Here is a 20782-nt window from a genome sequence, read left to right on the forward strand (position 1 = left end):
CTGCAAGTAAAAATCAAGCAGTGCAAAAAAAAAAAAAAAAAAAAAAAAAAATATATATATATATATATATATATATATATATATATATATATTTGCTATAAAAAATAAATATATATATATATATAAAGGTTTTGTAAAGGCAATGCTATACTTTTTTTGCAAATATATATATATATATATATATATAAATATATATATATATATATATATATATATATATATATATATATATTTATTTTTTTTATTCCAGATATTTGAGTTTTTTTGCACTGCTTGATTTTATTTGCAGTTCTTTTTTGTTTGCAAATTTTATTATTATTCCTTGAAACTTTATTTTCCCTTTGCAGTTCTTTATTCTTTGTTAGCAAAATTATTTTTATTTCTCTAAAATACATTTTAAAATTGTGATTTTTGGAGATTTTCATTTAATTATTTATTTTTTGCTCAATAATTTATTTTTTGTTAGCAACATTTTATTTTTTTATTTTGCAGGTAAATAGGGCCTTAGATTGACTCCATAAACATCAACGTAATTTGTTGTCATTATTGGACATCAAAATAAAGTTGTCCTTAGACGCTGGCTAGACATTGATTTTTGGTCACCTGACACCATGACCTAAATAAATCTAGCCTAATTAAGGTCTTATGATGTTGTGTGCCTGCTGGGTTTGCACAAAACTTGATTTATAAAAATGAAAAATGATAGCAAAGTTCCTGTTCATATATTGTTGAATTTTTATTTAAATTGTGGATGATCATTGTTATTAGTCCAACTCTGCTCTGTTGTTTTGCGAGTTGGAATTGTACAGTTAGGAGCTTGTGTTTTAAAATAAAATATTAATAAAAGGTAATAAAATGTGTTTTCTGATGACTGTTTCCATTCAGTGTTGTTTAATTCTTTTTCAGATTATTTAATGTAATTTGTTTGATTTTGATTGTTTTTTTTAATATCATTCTACATGTGTTGTTTTAGATTTATTAAGAATTTCAATTGTGTAAATGGGTCAATATTGGGACTGCAAAATGTATAATTATGAATAAATCGTTTTTTATTTAATTGGTTGTTTTATTTGCAACATAAATGACAGAATATTTATTTATTATTCTTAATTTAAATACTTTATTTTGTAAAGGATGTGTGTTAAGTTATTATTATTATTATTATTATTATTCATTTATTCATTTTCTTGTCGGCTTAGTCCCTTTATTAATCCGGGGTCGCCACAGTGGAATGAACCGCCAACTTATCCAGCAAGTTTTTACGCAGCGGATGCCCTTCTCTGGGAAATATCCGCACACACATTCACACACACACTCATACACTACGGACAAATTAGCCTACCCAATTCACCTGTACCGCATGTCTTTGGACTGTGGGGGAAACCGGAGCACCCGGAGAAAACCCACGCGAAGGCAGGGAGAACATGCAAACTTCACACAGAAACACCAACTGAGCCGAGGTTTGAACCAGCGACCTTCTTGCTGTGAGGCGACAGCACTGCCTACTGCGCCACTGCCTCACCCATTATTATTATTATTATTATTATTATTATTATTATTATTATTATTATTTCATCTCAATTCATAAGCTGTGTTCTCTTTTTCTATCGAATTGATAAAAAAAAGCAGTAAGGTGTCTGACCAGCAGGTGTCGCCGCGGCCTCACAGTCTCCTGATTTCTGCCCACCTGAGCGTAGCATCAGCCGCGGTGAATGACGCAATGCACTACTTGCTCATCTCTAGGGGCATCACAAACACAACACACACTTACACACACGGGTTCACTGCGGGTGGAGAGACACGCGTCCAGCTCAGACATGGACCTGACGGACTCCACTGCCGTTTAATAGGCGCTGTTTGATCGCTCGGAGTGTTTATAATCTCTGACTGACAGACAGAAGAGCAGGCGAAGTGTTTGACGAATCATGACCGCGCGCGTCCGCTGTTTTTTAGCCTCTTCACGTGATGCTCATCTTTTAGTTTACTAATCATCGTCCCGCAAAACATTACGATGAAGGACACTGGAGAGTCAAAGGACCAGCAGCTGACAGTAAGTGTTATTTACCTCAACTTGTGTTTGCTCTAAACTACGTTCTGCTAAATATACAGTATGCATATGTAAATAAATAACCCTATATATATATATATATATATATATATATATATATATATATATATATATATATATTTTTTTTTTTTTTATAGAGAGAGAGAGAGAGAGAGAGAGAGAGAGAGTGTGTCTGTAATATATACATATTTTTGTGTATCAGTTATGCAGCTTTTACTGTATATTAGCTTGTGTGCTACCAGTAGGCTAATAATAATGGGTACTGCACATATTATAGATACACTTATTATAGATGCACTTATGTTATAAGTTTGAATAGCATATGTGAATAGACCATTTCAATATGGGAATGTCATTGACCCCTGCTTGTTATCAAACTATTTCATAACTGTAACAAGAGGCAATTCAATCATAACTTAATGTTCAAACAGCCATCATAACATTATTTATCAATATGTGGGCTTTTTTGGATTCTCGGAAGCCAAAGAAATAAAAAATGTCAACCATTGTTTTTGTTTACATCCATCAAAATGGTTTATATATATCGTATTTCTTGTGGTCTTTACAGATGTTTAGGCTTTGTGCAGGAAGTAATTATAAATGCAGTACATTTTATTGTATGATGAGAAACTATTGTGGTAAAGTTGACTTGAAGTACATGTTCCATGTAAATTATTTAAAGCAGCAGTTTGATGTTGGCTTTTGCAGTTATTATGCATCTTTTATGAGCTTACATTGAGAGACTCTCTTACTTAATTTAATGAATACATTTATTGATTGCACTTTTATATCATTATTACACATTTATTGCAGGACTATTGAAATGATTTGCTGAGCAAGACAGTGATTAAAAATGTAAGACTTGATACAGTGGATTGAATCAGATTGTCATCCTAATTCTTACGTTAGTCTTTTTTAAATATTACTGAAGATATGAGTATTGATGATATGTAGAAGGAATGTTGAAAATTATATGCTCAAGCAAATATGCTGGGGAGAAAGTTTTATTTGTGTTTGCAGCAGGTTGACTTCTTCAGAATGTATTGCAGTTCTTTGTACACAGCTGCTCTGTGGTATAATTAAAGAGAGTCTCCTTAAGATACAGGTTGCATACAATGATTCTATGAGGATTCTTGATAAAAAAAAAAAAAAAAAAACAGAGATGGTGTAGTCCAAGTGAATTATTTGATTTGTAATTTGATTTATACGTTTATCTGTTGATTGGAGAATTATCAGAATAGCGTTTTAATTTGATAAACCCTAGGCTTACTGAGATGCGTTATCAGTAGGGCCAGACAGAATCTGCAGACATTTTTTGCTATTTTGTTTTATGCGGAACGATTTTGGGATAATCATAACTAAAAAAAATTATATATGAAATACAAAATAATACATTTTTAACTTTTATTTAGTGTTTACAATGCAAATTGAATTAGAACCACTTTTTTGATGAACAAAGCCAGTCTCTTATATAATATCTCTACTAAAAGACAGAAAATATTAATTTACAAACTGCATTGTAAATAAATCATATAAATATTTTAATACTAGTGAAATTAATTTAAAAATTAAATACCTTTATATTTACAGAAGTGAATAAATAGACTCAGTGATAGGCATGGGACGATAACCATATGGTGAAAAGGTCCAGGTTTTAAAACTGCCAAAATTTTCTGTAATACCATTCCTAAGGTATTTTTTTTATTAACTTTTTCTTTTGTTTGTTTGGTTTTTTAGGACAACAGTATCTCCAGCAGAATAGATATCTAAAGATGCCATTTTAAATTGTAAAGAAATCTGTGTTTTGGAAACAAATGAAAACAGCAGAAGTCAATGATTCATTTGAATATAGCCTGAAATGTTTACTGCTCCAAAATATCATAAGTCTTTCAAAAAATCAAATACATTATTTTCAAAGGGAAAAAAGTTTTTGTTTTTTTACCTAAACATTTAAAAATAACATATTTAAGAGCAGTGAGCACAATACCGTGAAACTAAGATATTTTTATCCAAGGTTATAATAGAGTCAGAATCTTATACCGACCCATGCCTACTCAATGATGGGCTAAAAATCATTGGAAATCTCTGTGGGCCTTAGTTATCAGTCACCTTTGATGAAATATTGGCTTAACTGTCTCTTTTAATGTGAATTGTGTGGTTTGTATTGTTTTGTCTGTCTTTAATGGACCTAGTGTCTGGAATAAAGAGAATATATATTTTCTTCTGAGCTAATAACATGGCATTATTTACGGAGGTACACACTATGATTTCATTTACTGTAACAATATTTATTTAGTATTTATGTATAAAAATATTCTCTGGCATATTTAAAATTCAAATCATTCGATGAAATTTCAAAGCATCACAGACAACAATATTTTGACATTTTATTTTCCCAAAAGTTGCTTTATTACTACATTACTTGCATCTAATATGCTTTCTGTCTACAAAAAAAAGGCTCTATTTAATATTTAGTGTGCACAAATGTATAATAAGACACAAACAAGTGACTTTAAGCATGGGACGATAACCGTGTTCAAGGTTTTAAAACCGTCAAAATTTTCTGCTATACCATTTCTAAGGTATGAGTACGATTTTTTTTTTATTTTTTTTTAGGACAGCAGTATCTCCAGCAGAATAATCTCCAAAGATGTTGTTTTAAATTGTAAAAAAAATAGTGTTTTTGAAACAAATGAAGACTGCAGAGGTCAATAATTTATTTGAATTATTTAGCCTTACTGCTTTAAAACATTTTAAATGTTCCTCAAATTAAAATATATTGTGTACAAAAGGGAAAAAGATTTTGTTTTTTACCCAGACATTTAAAAAGAATATATTTTACAGCAGTACTCTCAATACCCTCATACTGTAAAACCGTGATATTTATATCCAAGGTTATCATACCGTCAGAATCTCATACCGGCCCATGCCTACTTTAGACATGAACAAAATCCAGATTTTCTTCCCTGACAGCCTGTCTACTTAAAACCCCAGTACAGATTTCAGTCTGCCAGTCTTCTCTTGTTATATTTAGATTTCTTGTGAGCCCAATACCTGTTTTCTACTGATCTTTTGCCCCCGTCTCAATTATTCACAGAGCCAGTTTAAATTCCCTTTCTCTCTTTCCATTTGCATTACATCATTCCAGCTGTAAATGTGGGCCAGTGAGACTCCTTTTCTAGGTCAGTTCCCATTATAACAGGAGTAATCAATAAAAACAATTATGGATCCGTAAACCTAAATTTAGCATTAGACGTTTGTGCCACTATGTCTTCATGCAGGTATTGGGTGTTTGAGCAACATAACTGGTTTTGCCGCATTCTATTAAATGTTAGACTGCATTTTATCTTTTCGCTCGACAAGCAGCAATAGCCTCCAGCTATAATATTCATACTGAATAATTAACTCGCTAGTGTACATTGCAGAGCTGCATTGCAGCACTAAGGTCCATCAGTGTTGATTTTATTACAAAATACATCAGTTTCATGCACAAAACTTCATTCTCCTGCAGGCCAGCTCATTCAGACACAAGTAGATAAACAGGAATGCACTTAAAACATAACTTTATTAGAGAATTGTGTTCTTCAGACATCTCAATCATGGGAATGGATGCAGGTTGTGTATGAATGGCTTGATAGAGATGTATGTTTTTGTGCCTGTTGGTGCAACTTTTGTGTACTTGGAATGTTTTTCAAGGAAAATATTTTGAAGGGTTGTTTTTACATTTAATATTGAAGCCTGTTTTTGCCACCGTATACTAATAAAAAAGGGTTATTATAACTTTTTATCTAAGAATTGTGTAATAGGGCTGCACAATATATTGTTTCAGCATCGATACTGCAGTGTGTGAATTACAATAGTTGATCAGCATCAAAGTTCAGAACGTGATTTGGGGAGTCATTGTATAAGTTTAACCCTCAAATAGACTGAAATATTTGAATTTGGATGTTTTTAAGACCTTTGACTTTGTAAGATTTAAGCAAACTTAAATCAAGTGTTTATAAAGGTATATAAACCAAAAATAAGAGTGTTTAATTATTTATACAATGAAGGCTTTACACTATAGAGTTCTCAAACTTGGTCCTGGAGGTCTGGGGCCTCATGTACGAAGACTTGCGTGGAAATCTTACTAAAACATTGCGTACGCACAAAGCTGTAAATGTGCGTACGCAGAAAAAATTTCAGATGTATGAAACACTGCGTACACCAAATCTCACGCATATTCTTTTGTACATCTGAATGAACGTGAAACTGAGCGCAACATGCACGAGCACAAAACCCCTCCCTGCCTCCTCCCCCGTATGAATATGCTAATGACTATGCTAATGGCAAAACCCAACGAAAAAGCAATTTCAAAAGCAAGCAAAAAGAGAAACTTTAAACAGAATGCGAATTGGAGGTGCTGCTTTCGGAGGTAGACCGGAGAAAAGCGGTGTTATTTGCAAGTTTGTTCTCCAGAATTAACAACAAAAAAATAGAGTGGGAGAGTTTAGCTGATGCGGTCAACACAGTTGGGTCTGAACATCGCACTGAGTGCATTGAAAAAAAGAAATAGTGTGGTTTATATCTGTAAAATGTTGCAGGACGCTTAACAGTCTCAGTGGCGCTACTCGTAAGATGCATGTGATCATGAATTGATACGTTCGAGCATGAACTCGGCTCGAATCCAGCGTCTGATGAACTCTTTCTTGTTTTTTCCCCCGCTACATATCAGATTTTGCCAACTATTTATCACGAGAAAGACAAGTAGGAATCATCAATAAGTTCATATCAATAAGCATCATATTTTATTTGCACATTTATTGAATGGAAATGTTTCTAATTCACGCATGCAAATTCATCTTCAGATAGTGTCTTTATAGCAATGTGCGTGCGGTAGATCGCTCAGATTACATTGAGAAAACAGGCGACTGCTGCAAATTGTGCTTTAATGTTTAGCTGGTCAAATGTATGGTATGGAAACCTTATATACCTGCTGAACCCGTCTCATACAGCTGCCATTGCAAGGCTCAGACACTTTGTAGAGAGGAATTTAACACAACTGCCTCTAGGAGTCGCCAATGGAAATAAAACAGACACGCACAAAAAATGTGCGTACGCCAGCCAGAAAGCTGCCGTGAAGCTGCGCACATTCCCACGTTCAGTTCATTGTTAGTAAATCCAAACATGAGCGATTCTGAGCGTGAAACCTGGCGTACGCAAAGTTTTTGTGCGTACGCAGCGTTGATACATGAGGCCCCTGGTGTCCTGCAGATTTTAGCTCCAACTTGGAAGGATGTTTCTAGAAAGCCTAGTAAAGCTGCGGTCACACTGCACTTTTTTTCCTCATAGACTTCCATTCATACGCACGCAAATGCGTCAGACTGGAAACGCAAGCTCGTACAACACATTTGGCAGCTTGGAATGTTCAAGCTTGGTAATCTCTTAACAGCGAAATTGCATCATGTGATTGCATGAGACCAACCAAAGATCAAAACATGACCTCTTTGGACTTATATTTAAAACATGGATCAATCGCTCTTGTTTAATCTTGTTTAATCCTGCCCCTTGTCGCAGAGCCGTACAACAGAATTTCACACGCACAAACTTTAGTGTGACCGCGACATAAGAGCTTGATTAGCTAGCCTAGGTGTGTCTGATGGGGGTTGGTAATAAACCTTGCAGGACACTGACCCTCCATGACCGAGGTTGAGAACCATAGGCCTGCACTATAGAGTGTTATTTTATCTATTATTATTGAATTTCTGTACCTTAACACTGTTAGATTCCACAGAAAACCATAAAATTAGTTTGTATTCGCTCAAGTGAAAAATATTTCCTGTATCGGTATGTTTCTATATTATATAATGTAAAAATATTAATTTATTCCGAATAGAGTTATAAGTGATCTTGTGAAATTATATTCATATCGCAGTATATATTGCAGGCACGCTTAATATCGCAATATCAGTTTTTCCCAATATTGTGCAGCCTTAAATCTGACTTTTTGTCTCAGAAATGTGAGATGTGAAAGTGTGAGGTTAGTCTGAATTGCGAGATATAAACTCACAATGTTGCAGTTTTGTGTGGACGAACAACCAAACCATGTAGGAAAAACTGAAGTTTTAAAAATGCCACATTTGCGTGGACAGGACTCTAATGCCATGCCATTCATTCAAGTGTAGTTTTTTGTTCAGATACTTTCGGAGGCTAATGCATTTCCTCTTTTCTTGTTTTCCAGGTGGCCCTGAGGATTCGGCCATTGAGTGATGCTGAACTGGAGGAAGGAGCCACTATTATAGCCCACAAAGTGGATGACCAGGTCAGAGGAGACAGATCAATAAGTGTGTGTGTGTGTGTACCGGTTTTGATGGTTTACATGGACATTTTTTTTTTTTAATGTCATGAGTATGACCTAGTTGTAATCTTACAGGGGTTTACTACATGTTAGATGTCCTTGTTATTCAAAACGGTTAAACAATCGTACTTACTGGTGTCTTTCGATATTAAAATATTTCCACTGGTTTCCTACGAGGGTTGGGTTTAGAAGTACTGTAAATTTATAATATCTTACAATATAAAATGAATGATGAGTCCCTTTAAACCACCAATGACAATTATGAAGAGTCCCTGTAAACCACCAATAACAACATGTGTGTGTGTCTGTGCATGTTTTTGTGACATACCAGGATGTAAAAGTGTATAATGACATTGTCATGGAACAGGCATTGCAACGCGTTAGTGACTTATGAGGGTATTGCATGCTGTCTCCATTTTTAAAGTAAAATTGCACACGGTTTCCTGTAAGAATTAGGTGTAGGATAGGGCAATAAAAAAGACAGTTTGTACAGTGTATAAACAATGGAAAACTATGAAATGCTTTATATATATATATATATATATATATATATATATATATATATATATATATATATATATATATATATATATATATATATATATATATATACTGTATATATATTCAATATTTTTTTTATATATATATATATATTCTTACAAATTCTTATTCTTATATATATATATATATATATATATATATATATATATATATATATATATATATATATATATATATATATATATATATATATATATATATATATATATATATACATACATACATATATATATATATATATATATATATATATATATATATATATATATATATATTTTTTTTTTTTTTTATATATATATTATATATATATATATATATTCTTATTCTTATATATATATATATATATATATATATATATATATATATATATATATATATATATATATATATATATATATATATATATATATATATATATATTTTTTTTTTTTAATTTATTTAATTTTTTATATATATATATATATATATATATATATATATATATATATATATATATATATATATATATATATATATATATATATATCCCAAATGATTTTTCACAAAGCAAGAACATTTCCACAGTATGTCTGATAATTTTATTCTTCTGGACTTATTCATTTTATTTCAGCTAGAATAAAAGCAGTTTTACATTTTTCCAAAGCCATTTTAAGGTCAAAATTATTAGCCCTTTTGAGCTATATTTTTTTCAGTAGTCTACAGAACAAACCATCGTTACACAATAACTTGCCTAATTACCCTAACCTGCCTAGTTATATCTCTGCATGGTACTATGCATTCTGTGGCAGTCTTTTCTATGACCATGATGTGGATTACTACCCCAAATCTTTGACAGGGTGACCCTTGCACTGTATATGTAGTTATGTGTCCAGTGATTCTGCATTGAGTACTATTTACATATGCAGTCTGTATTTGCTTCATGATCTGTTTGTGTTAATTGGTTGGCCTCTGTTGTGTTCAGTATAAGAGCTAAACAGATGACTCAGGCTGTTTATTCAGCTTCTGAAAAAAAGCAATATTTAATGAGTCCAGCACTCACATTATTCAGAGAATACTGCTATCAACAGGAAATCATGTTTTGTAGATCAAACAGTCCTGTACAAGTAATCAGATCTCGGCTAGAAAAACATGCGATGAGGACATCACAGAAGTCAAAATGCTAAAGAGTATTATTAATTATTATTGATTATTATTATATCATACTCTTATTATTGTGCATTTAAAAAATATAGACAATTAGGGCTAGATTGTGATGGCATTGTCCATTGTGTAATTTTAGAAGTCTTTTTTTTTTCAAAATTGGTTGGGAAACAGTGACGGCATTAACAACAGGCTTGTTTAATTGTCCCCAGAGCTCTCATTGGCATTGGTGGTCAGATGTTCTCTCTCAAGGGTTTAAGTCACAACGACAATTAGCCAGTGCCATGAGATCTCACTACACATAATTTAATTTACCTGTGACCTACTATTTAAACATATATTTTTTTTAAAAATGTCCTTGATTTGTGATTTTTCACGGTGGTGCAGTGGGTAGCATGAATGCCTCACAGCAAGAAGGTTGCTGGTTTGAGCTCCAGCTGGGTCAGTTGGCATTTCAGTGTGCAGTTTGCGTGTTCTCCCTGTGTTGGCGTGGGTTTCTTCTGGGTCGCTAAAGTAAAAAAAAAATTGAATAAGCTAAATTGGCCGTAGTTTATGTTTGTGAAAGAGTGTGAATGGGTGTTTCCCAGTGGCTGGATAAAACAAAACATATGCTGGATATGTTGGCGGTTCATTTCCCTGCGGTGACCTCTGATTAATAAAGGGATTAAGCCAAAAAGAAAATGAATGAATTAATAAATAAACAACAGTTTTGACTTCAGCTATATATTATTCATTATTTTTCATAACAACAGTTACCCCGTATTCTCCATCGTATTTGGTGCTTTTTTGGTGGTCTTTAAAACATGTGTTTAATTTACAGTGTAAAATATTAGCCATTTGCTTGTGTATGCTAGATGCTAACTTATAACTAGTTACTGGTTTTCATCTGAATGCTGCATATTGTTGAATGGCTAACATTGACTTTAGCCCCACGGACAGTCATCTGAGGTGGTCATGTTTACCTTCGCGCACTTCAGCTTAACAATGCAAACTGGTTATACAAGGGCTGATGGGATTAGTAGCATGTACAGAATGGTTTTGATGCTGTGTATTATGTTTGTGCAGTCATCCCCATGAATAGAGGAAGACAGAACAAGACTGCCAGTACCAACTATAGAAAAACACTCAAAAACACGCACGCATGTCTGCCGGTGAGCATCCAGGCTAGTTCATGCTGGTCTAAGCTAGTAAGCAATTATCCAGATTCGCTGACAAACCAAACTAAGCGCCCTTCTTATCTGTTTTACCCAACGTGCCATATGGCAGCACTATCTGCGAGTAGACTAAGGCGTGTTTTTTATTAGTGGTGTCTGTGGTGTTTTCCCTCCCTGATGGCACTCATGGAGGGGTAAACCTTAAGAGGATGAGCTCACCGTCAGGGACTTTGGGTGGCTTAGACAGCAGCCACCTGCTCTTCAGGGCTTCCAACCACCTGACGGCTGCAGGATCATGCCAACGTTGGTATAGCATCAGTGCCAAGCTGTCCTTCATTGCTAAATCTGATTGGTGCATCAATTATCTTCACATGATTCAATAGCTATTGCATACGCATTGGATTATATCATTAGGAATCCCAAGAGCTCGAAGTAATGTTGAATGGATTGCTTGTGCAAATCCAATGCTTATCGAACAATTTCAGCGTTATTGATCTGATCATTTCCATCAAAATTAAAACAGGGTTCATATGGTCATGGAAATCTGTAAAGGGAATTCTGACATGGCATTTTCCAGGCTTGGAAACGTTTTGGAAAAACAGAAAAAACCCACAAGGTTTTGGAAAAGTCATGAAAATTACATTTACGTTTGGTCATTTAGCAGACATTCTGTCCAAAGTGACTTAAGCTGCGGTCACACTAGAGCTTGTGCTTGCAAAATTCTGTCATACGCCGCTGTGAAAAGGGGCAGGGTTAAACAATATGATTAAACATTATTCAAAGTGAGCGATTGCTCCATATTTTAAGTTTCTTATTTTAAATTATCTTCCATTAGTCTCACGCAATCACCTGATGTGATTTCACAGGTAAGAATTCACCAAGTCAAATGCAAAACATGTGCTTACATTTCTGGTCTGCTGCATTCGCATGCCTATGAACGGAAGTCTATGGAGCAAAAAGTGCAGTGTGACCGCGGCTTTTTAATAGAAGTAGTTTTGCCTACTATTAGTTTAAGGAGCTAATTAGATTATCTAAAATTATTTTGATAAGTATCTGTTTATTGGAATGGAGGTTAGTCATTTTTACTTCTTTTCTTGGCCAAAAGCATGCTCTAACGTTATTGGTGCTGTGCAAGAATTATCTATTTTACATAGATATTAAAATAAATTGAAACTATTGCGTGTTTTATAATATGCTGTAATAGATTTAACTGTTCTATAATATTTACCACCTATATGTAGACATTACATGAAACATTAGGTCATGAAAATTTAATTTTTGTAGTAAAAATGTGTATGAACCCTATTATAAACATTCATCGAGAATGTACAGCTGTGAAATAAGTATTGAACACATCTTGTTTTTTTTTCTGGAATGATATTCCTAAAGGAGCTGTTGACATTGGAATTGAACCAAAGTTTATAAAAAGCCAAACAATACAAACATAAACAAATCACATAAAATCGGAAAAAATAGTTATGTGTAATAACAACTCTGAATTTCCCTATTGTTTTGAATTTCATTTGAAATATAGGTATAATTTGAATGCATAGTTAAAAGTTAGCCTACAGCGCTATCTGTTGTTCAAATCTAACCTCAGAATCAATTTAAGTTAGACTAGCGATGCTTTTTGGAGATCTCACAAACGATTTCTCACATAATTTTTCACCACAGCTCTAAACAAAATGGACATGTTGTTTCCGTGGGTCTCTGATCTGTAATTTGACTTTCTATTGGATTCAAGTCAGGGGACTGACTGGGCCATTCTACAGCTTGATTTTCTTTCTCTAAAAGCATTTGAAAGTTTCCTTGGTTGTGTTTAGGTTCATTGTCTTGCTGAAATGTTCACCCTGTCTCATCTTCATCATCCTGCTAATGTAGATGTTGAACTGAAGCAGCTGATATTCATTTACAATGAGGAAGGGCAGAGGGTTGCTGAAGAACTACTGAGTGATTTCAGCTGCTGTCTGGGCTTTCACTACCTTTCTACACCTAAGTAAACTAAGTATATGTGTTTACTTTGCATTTATGGATTTCTTTGTTCGTTACCGACATCCGTGAAAAATTTTCATTTATGAGGAAAAAACTTTGTTTTGGATATGACATCTCTCTGGTACAGATGTGACATGTGAAATCAGCACTTGTGTAAATTTGGTATAATAAATTAAATTGTTCAAAAACATTGACAGATAGGTATTTTTAAAGTGTGCAAGCCTACACAAACATAGACTAGTTTTCACTGTTTTGGTGAAAACATATTTTTATGGAAAGTTTAATATTTGCATGGAATTGATCAATTCTTATTTTGATTTTACAGAAGACTGGGATTAATCGCTATTTATTAACATCTCTACAATCACATCATTACATTACATTGTGTCCTAACCAGCCACAACTCAACAAGATTGCATGAGATGCTACATGACAGAAACAATTAAATGCTGCAGCAGCTAAAAAGTGCAGAATATTATATTGCACTGGCAACAAAAATAGATTATTTAAATTGCATGTTTATTCTCTCTTGAATAGATTCTGAGCTTAGTTTTTAACACCGGATATTTTTCCAGTTCCTTACAAATTATTAAATTTAGGAAAGATGTAAGCAAATTACAAAATTGTTCTTTAGTGAGTTCCAGCCTAGAAGTCATAAAGGCATAAACTAGCTTTTCTGCATCAGATGGATAGCATACTTCAACTTAGCACTATTTCTCAGATAAAAGAAGGCAGTTTTTGTGACATGGGATATATGATTTTCAAAAGTTAAATTGCTTGCTAATATTACACTCAGATCTTTTATAGTAGAGCTAACGCTAACTTTGTATTCCTCTAATTGCATGTCGAGTTGTGAGATCTGCTGTGTACAGGATTTAGGCCCAATATTTAATAATTCTGTTTTGTCTTGAGTTTAAGAGAAGAAAATTGTTGGTCATCCAGTCTTTAACATCTTCAATACACTCATTTAGCATGTCAGTTCACATATCATGAGCTTTAGTTTAAATATGTGAATTTATAGTTAAAAATTAGCCTAGAGCGCTCTCCGTTGTTTAAAACTAACCTCAGAACCCATTCAAGAGTGAACTGCGATGCATTTTGGAGATGGCAAAAATCGATTTCTCACACAATTTTTCACCAAAGTTCTAAACAAAATGCACAGGTTTATGAGCTAATTCATAAATATGAAATCTCATTAACATTTTAAAGTACATACTGGGTTGTGTACATATGTATGTTTGCAGTAAAAGCGTTAAAACTTTCTGTATGCTAGTTATTTTATTGTCAATATCTGAGGTAAACTATTTGCCGATTATTTCAATATCACTATAAACATCACAGAAAATGATATTCAAACTCACATTACGTACATTTAACACTGAGTAAAGCACGTCGTCACTATAACTGAGATTATTATTGTTCTAGCAGTTATGCTGTTGTTTCACTGTCACCGCAAAAGAAACATGTCACCCCATGGATAGTTCGGCCAACAAAAAATTGCAGTGTCACGTCACATGTGGTTAGAATGCAGTGTTAGTATGCGGTTTAACTTATTTACCAAGACCAAGACCTTACGTAAGCTAAGGTGCTGGTGATGACGCACGTGCACTACCAGACATACACAGTATACTCATTGGTTCATTCGAGCACAAAGACTCTCATACATGCATAAACACACACCCGGAAGGCCGTAACCTCTCCTTACCTCTGTGTCATTATACATTGATGATACATATCAATGAGGCAACTCGGCACCTCTCTTCTTTACTGTGACTTCTTGCCAGTAGCAGACACTTAGACGTGACTTAAGTTTTATTAAAAGGTGGATGTATGTTAACATTAATCAAAACAGCCCTCCACTAAACCTGCAGATAAACATTGACCGACTTCCGTGACAAGAGCCATAACTCTCTTATAATCACCTAAGCTCATTATGGAGCATAAGCGATTAAGGCTTCATCCTCAGCTTCATTGTTTTGTGACTTGTTATTGATGAGACAGGGTTGTTTTTGTGTGGTTGGAGCGATGTGTGTATTGTGATGATCTTGCGTGAGCAGTATAAGCAGTCCAATCTGACAGAATAGAAATAGGAACAGAATAGAAATTGAAATGAAAGTGTTTATTTTAACATGTTTAATCAGTTGTAAATCATTCGCTTAAATTAATCTGAATTGTTTCTTGTGCACCAAATTAGATAACCTGCTCGAATGTTATCACTTGATTGAATGGGCTTCATCAGTGGTTATCAACTCATAGATATGGGCCAGTGGAGGCATTCTACAACTACCTGTAGGCTCAGAAGGCTGTTATCATCCATTCACATGGTTAATTATCTATACTTATAGAGAAGACTCCAGATCTATTTTTACATTACTGTGATGGCTGGGTTTAGGGTTTAGGTAGGAGTAGACATTAATAAAAATGTAATGGAAAATTTAATAAATAATATAAATAATTCTCATAATTAATCAGCTATACTAATAGAGAAGACTCCAGATCTGTTTTTACAATACTGTGATGGTTGTTTAGGGTTAAGGTAAGAGTAGACGTTAATAAAATACAGTTAATGCAAGATTTAATAAATAATAAAAATAATCATCATGGTTAATCAGCTATACCATAGAGAAGACTCCAGACCCAGATCTGTTTTTACATAACTGTGATGGCTGGGTTTAGGGTTGTGGTAGATGTTAGTAAAATACAATTAATGGGAAATGTAATAAATAATATAGATAATCATTGTGGTTAATCAGCTATACTAATAGAGAAGACTCCAGATCTGTTTTTACATTACTGTGACAGTTGGGTTTACGGTTAAGGTAGGGGTAGACGTTAATAAAATACAATTAATGCAAGATTTAATAAATAATATAAATAATTATCGTGGTTAATCAGCTATACCAATAAGACTCCAGATCCAGATCTGTTTTTACATTACTGTGATGGTTGGGTTTAGGGTTAAGGTAGGGGTCGACGTTAATAAAATACATTTAATGATAAATTTAATAAATAATATAAATAATTCTCGTGGTTAATCAGCTATATTAATAGAGAAGACTCCAGATCTGTTTTTACATTACTGTGACGGTTGGGTTTAGGGTTAAGGTAGGGGTAGACGTTAATAAAATAGATTTAATGATAAATTTAATAAATAATATAAATAATTCTCGTGGTGAATCAGCTATATTAATCGTAAAGACTCCAGATCTGTTTTTACATTACTGTGACGGTTGGGTTTAGGGTTAAGGTAGGGGTAGACGTTAATAAAATACAATTAATGCAAGATTTAATAAATATTATAAATAATTCTCGTGGTTAATCAGCTATATTAATAGAGAAGACTCCAGATCTGTTTTTACATTACTGTGACGGTTGGGTTTAGGGTTAATGTAGGGGTAGACGTTAATAAAATACATTTAATGATAAATTTAATAAATAATATAAATAATTCTCGTGGTTAATCAGCTATATTAATAGAGAAGACTCCAGATCTGTTTTTTTTTACATTACTGTGACGGTTGGTGTAGGGTTTGGGTAGGGGTAAACATTAATGGGAAGTTTAATAAATAATTTTCGTTAACTTCTCGCCACAGCTGTATGTGATCTATAGCTGATTAACCATGTGCATGAATGATAACAGCGTTCTGAGCCTACCAGTAGTTGCAGAAGGCCCCTACTGACCCATATATTTATCCGCTGATAACCACTGAAATGGCCATTCAATTGAGTGATAACATTTGAATCAGCTGATTCGATTAAACGACTACATGAACAGTGCTGGAAATTGATTTTTGAATAATTAAATATGATTATTCCTTGTATGGGGCAACGCAGTGACGCAGTAGGTAGTACTGTTGCCTCACAACAATAAGGTCGCTGGTTCGAGCCTCAGCTGGGTCAGTTGGCGTTTCTGTGTGGAGTTTGCGTGTTCTTCCTGCATTCGCGTGGGTTTTCTTCCGGGTGCTCCGGTTTCCCCCACAGTCCAAAGACAGGCGGTACAGGTGAATTGGTGGGCTAAATTGTCCACAGTGTATGAGTGTGTGTGGATGTTTCCCAGAGATGGGTTACAGCTAGAAGGGCATCCGCTGCGTAAAACGTGTTGGTTTAGTTGGCGGTTCATCACGCTGTGGCGACCCCAGATTAATAAAGGGACTAAGCCGAAAAGAAAATGAATGAATGAATGAATGAATATTATTTTATTATTGTACAGTTCACCCAAAAAAGTTAAGTCTGTCATCATTTATTAACTCTAGACTTGTTCCAAACCTGTTTGAGTTTCTTCCTTTTGTTGAGCACAAAAGATATTTTGAAGAAAGCTGGAAAACTGTAACCATTGACTTCCATAGAAAGAAAAATAATAATAATATTATGGAAATTACAGGCCCTAGTAATTACAGGTTTCCTACATTATTCAAAATATCTTATTTTGTGTTAAACATAACAATCTTAAATAGGATTAATTTTGATTTCATGAGGGCAGCTAGTTATTCTACTCAAAAACTCAGTAGATTCTTAATTTAAAACATTCATTTCCATCCACTGACTCTTGAAAAAATGGCATTAGATTCATAGTACAGTAATTACAGGTTTCCTACATTATTCAAAATATCTAATTTTGGGTTAAACATAACAATCTACAGGTTTGACAAGTAAAGAGTGAGCAAATGATGGCAGAATTTTTAATTTTGGGTGAACTATCCCTTTAAATATCAGCACTTTAAAGTCCCCATGAACAGAAAGCTGCGACTGTTATTTTATTTATTTTTTTTGTATTGTGATGCAGTTCCTAGAGAAAAAGAATATTAAATGAGAAAACAGTGGGCGTGGTTTGTTTTTTTCCACTGCAAGCTGATTGGATGTAGTAAAGTAGGCCTTTCATTCAGAATGTTTTGGAACAGGGTTTAAGGGTAGTTATTACAACCTAACAAACAGTTTGTTGTCAAAATTGACAGCTGGAGGGGGCGTGTTTAAGTATGTTAGCCACGCCCAATTTCTAAGATATAAGTAATCTGAGATTCAACTGAACACAAACAATAAGAGCATTTTCAGATTTCAATTAAACATTAGAAGGGCACACTTTTTTTCTTAATGACATGAATTGTTCACCGCAAAACTAGCAATGTGAGCTAACAAAATCATGGTTAGTTTTGATTTCTTGGGGACTTTAAGCTCACTAAAAATGTCATCTACTAATGATAGAAACTGGCTGCAGGAAATATTGCAGGAAGTCAGAAAATCACTATGTCTTTAATTTACACACTCGGTATGTTCCTGGCAACATATTGGCAGTGAATGCGATTTGGATATGGTAGGGGATGCGTCTCCTGTTGCTTTTAAAGGCTGTTAACTGCTCTCCTCACTGGCCTGTCTGTTTACCCCCTCTCTCCCACAAACAGTGGGCTGTTCCCTGTTCCTATGACAACCCACAGACAAGGTCAGGGCCATTGTTTGGGTTCTTTTTCTCGTCCCCCTTCACGGTAGACCGTAAGTGCTGATGGACTTGATAGGGTCTTCTTAGTTGGATGCACACTAACCAAAACAGCTAGTTATTCTTCTCAAAAACTCTGCAGATTATTATTTAAAAACGTTCATTTCCATTTACTGACTCTTGAAAATGGCATTGGATTCATGGTACAGTATTTACTGTACCTAAAGTGCATCTATTTCAGGTGGTTTGGACAGAAAGCACTGAGAGGAGGAAGGGTAAAGTCTAGATAGGATACACAGCTGGCCGGAAGTGCGATATGCACATCAATATAGCAGCATTTTTATGACACTGTATAACAATAATTCATATTTTTACAGTACTGTGATGATTGGGTTTATGGTTAGAGTAGGGGTTGACATTAAAAAATACAATTTATTGGGTATTTTAATAGATAACATAAATAATACTCTGTACAACTGCTGCTTTTAATGTTAATACGACAGTTGAGTTTATGGTTAAAGTGGGGTAGATGTTAAGAAAATACAATTAATGGGTAATTTAATCGATAATTTAAATATTTTTTGTTAATTTCCTGTCACAACCATATCTGAGCTAGCAACAACCAGGGAGAATGGACCTCAGAGTTTCCCTTTAAAGGACTTGCTGTGGTCTTCTTAGTTTCCCAGATTATTTTTTTATAGTTTCATTTCCATCCACTGACTCTGGAAAATGGCATTGTATTAATAATACAATATTTACCCACAATGCATCACTTTTAGGTTAGCACAAGTGATTTGGACAGAAAGCAATGGAAGAATGGACCTGTTTACCTTTAAAGACCCTGATGGGGGCTTCTTAGTTCCCCAAGGATGCACACTAACCAAAAACAGCTAGTTATTCTACTCAAAAACTCTGCAGATTCTTCATTTTTAACTTTATTTCCATCCACTGAATCTTTTTATTATTGTTATAACCTTTATTTTACCAGAAAAAAGCATGTTAAGATTAAAAGTCTCTATTAAAAGTGGCCCTGGCCAAGATTAGGCAGTATACAGATACACATGGCTTTAACAAACAAACTGACAAATAACAGGCAACACGCATACAATCAAAACACATACAATGACAGTTAAAAACTATTCAGCACATCTAGAGGCCAATGTTTCAAACTTCAAATCATTTAAAATCTTTTTAAAAGCATGTAGTGAAACCAACTCTTTAAACTGCAACTTTGTTTGGAAATGCTGCAAGTTTAAAAGCCTTTTTTTTCCCATTTCAGTACGCACCACTGGTACAATCAATAAATAATACAATAAAAAAACTTCCTGAGACGGAAGGCTATGGTTAGAAACAGTTTTTCTTTTTTTTTTTTTTTTTTTTTATAAATGTAAGAAGAAGATATGAGGGGAGTAAACCCAGAATAGATTTATAAACAAAGATATGCCAATGCTTGAGCCTACTAGTGGACAAAGCAGACCATCCTACCTGAGTGTACAACACACAATGATGAGTGAGGGATTAAGATTTGTTATAAACCGCAGTGCACCATGATAAACAGTGTCTAAAGCATGCAAACTCTGAAAAATGGCATTGAAATTTATAGCACAGTATTTACCCACAATGCATCTCTTTTGGGTTAGCATAGGTGGTTTGTTAGACTTGAATGCCCATGGACTGCACACTAATGAAAACAACTAGGCATTCTGCTTAAAAACTCTGCAGATTCTTCATTTATAACTTTATCTCCATCTACTGCAGGGGTGTCCAAACTCTGTCCTAGAGGGCCGGTGTCCTGCATATTTTAGTTCCAACCCCAATTAAACACACCTGAACCAGCTAATCAAGCTCTTTCTACGTGTACTAGAAACTTCCAGGCAGGTGTGTTAAAGGTAATTGGAGCTAAATTGTGCAGGACACCGGTCCTCCAAGACCGAGTATGGACACCTCTGATCCACTGACTCATGAAAAATAGAATTGAATTCATAGTACAGTATTTACCCACAATGCATCCTTTTTAGGTGGGTTAACACAGGTGATTTGGACAGAAAGCACTGTTAAAGAAAGAATGGACCTCGTAGTTTCCCTTTAAATAACTTGATGGG

At 34.1% G+C, this 20782-nt stretch overlaps 1 protein-coding gene across 4 annotated transcripts in view; it reads left to right on the plus strand.

The window, feature by feature from the left end:
- The first annotated feature begins 1761 nt into the window (after positions 1 to 1761).
- kif19 (kinesin family member 19) overlaps positions 1762 to 20782 on the plus strand; it is a 90060-nt gene continuing 71039 nt past the window's right edge. For all 4 annotated transcript variants that reach the window (XR_012388150.1, XR_012388151.1, XM_005156403.6 and 1 more), the window contains exons 1-2: positions 1762 to 2050; positions 8289 to 8369. Coding sequence is in view for 2 of the 4 variants with exons in the window: in XM_005156403.6 (XP_005156460.1) it covers positions 2012 to 2050; positions 8289 to 8369 (120 nt within the window). In the remaining 2 variants the exon portion in view is untranslated. The remainder of the gene's footprint in view (positions 2051 to 8288; positions 8370 to 20782) is intronic.

Source organism: Danio rerio, chromosome 12, assembly GCF_049306965.1.
Source record: "Danio rerio strain Tuebingen ecotype United States chromosome 12, GRCz12tu, whole genome shotgun sequence".
Classification (NCBI taxonomy): Eukaryota; Metazoa; Chordata; class Actinopteri; order Cypriniformes; family Danionidae; genus Danio; species Danio rerio.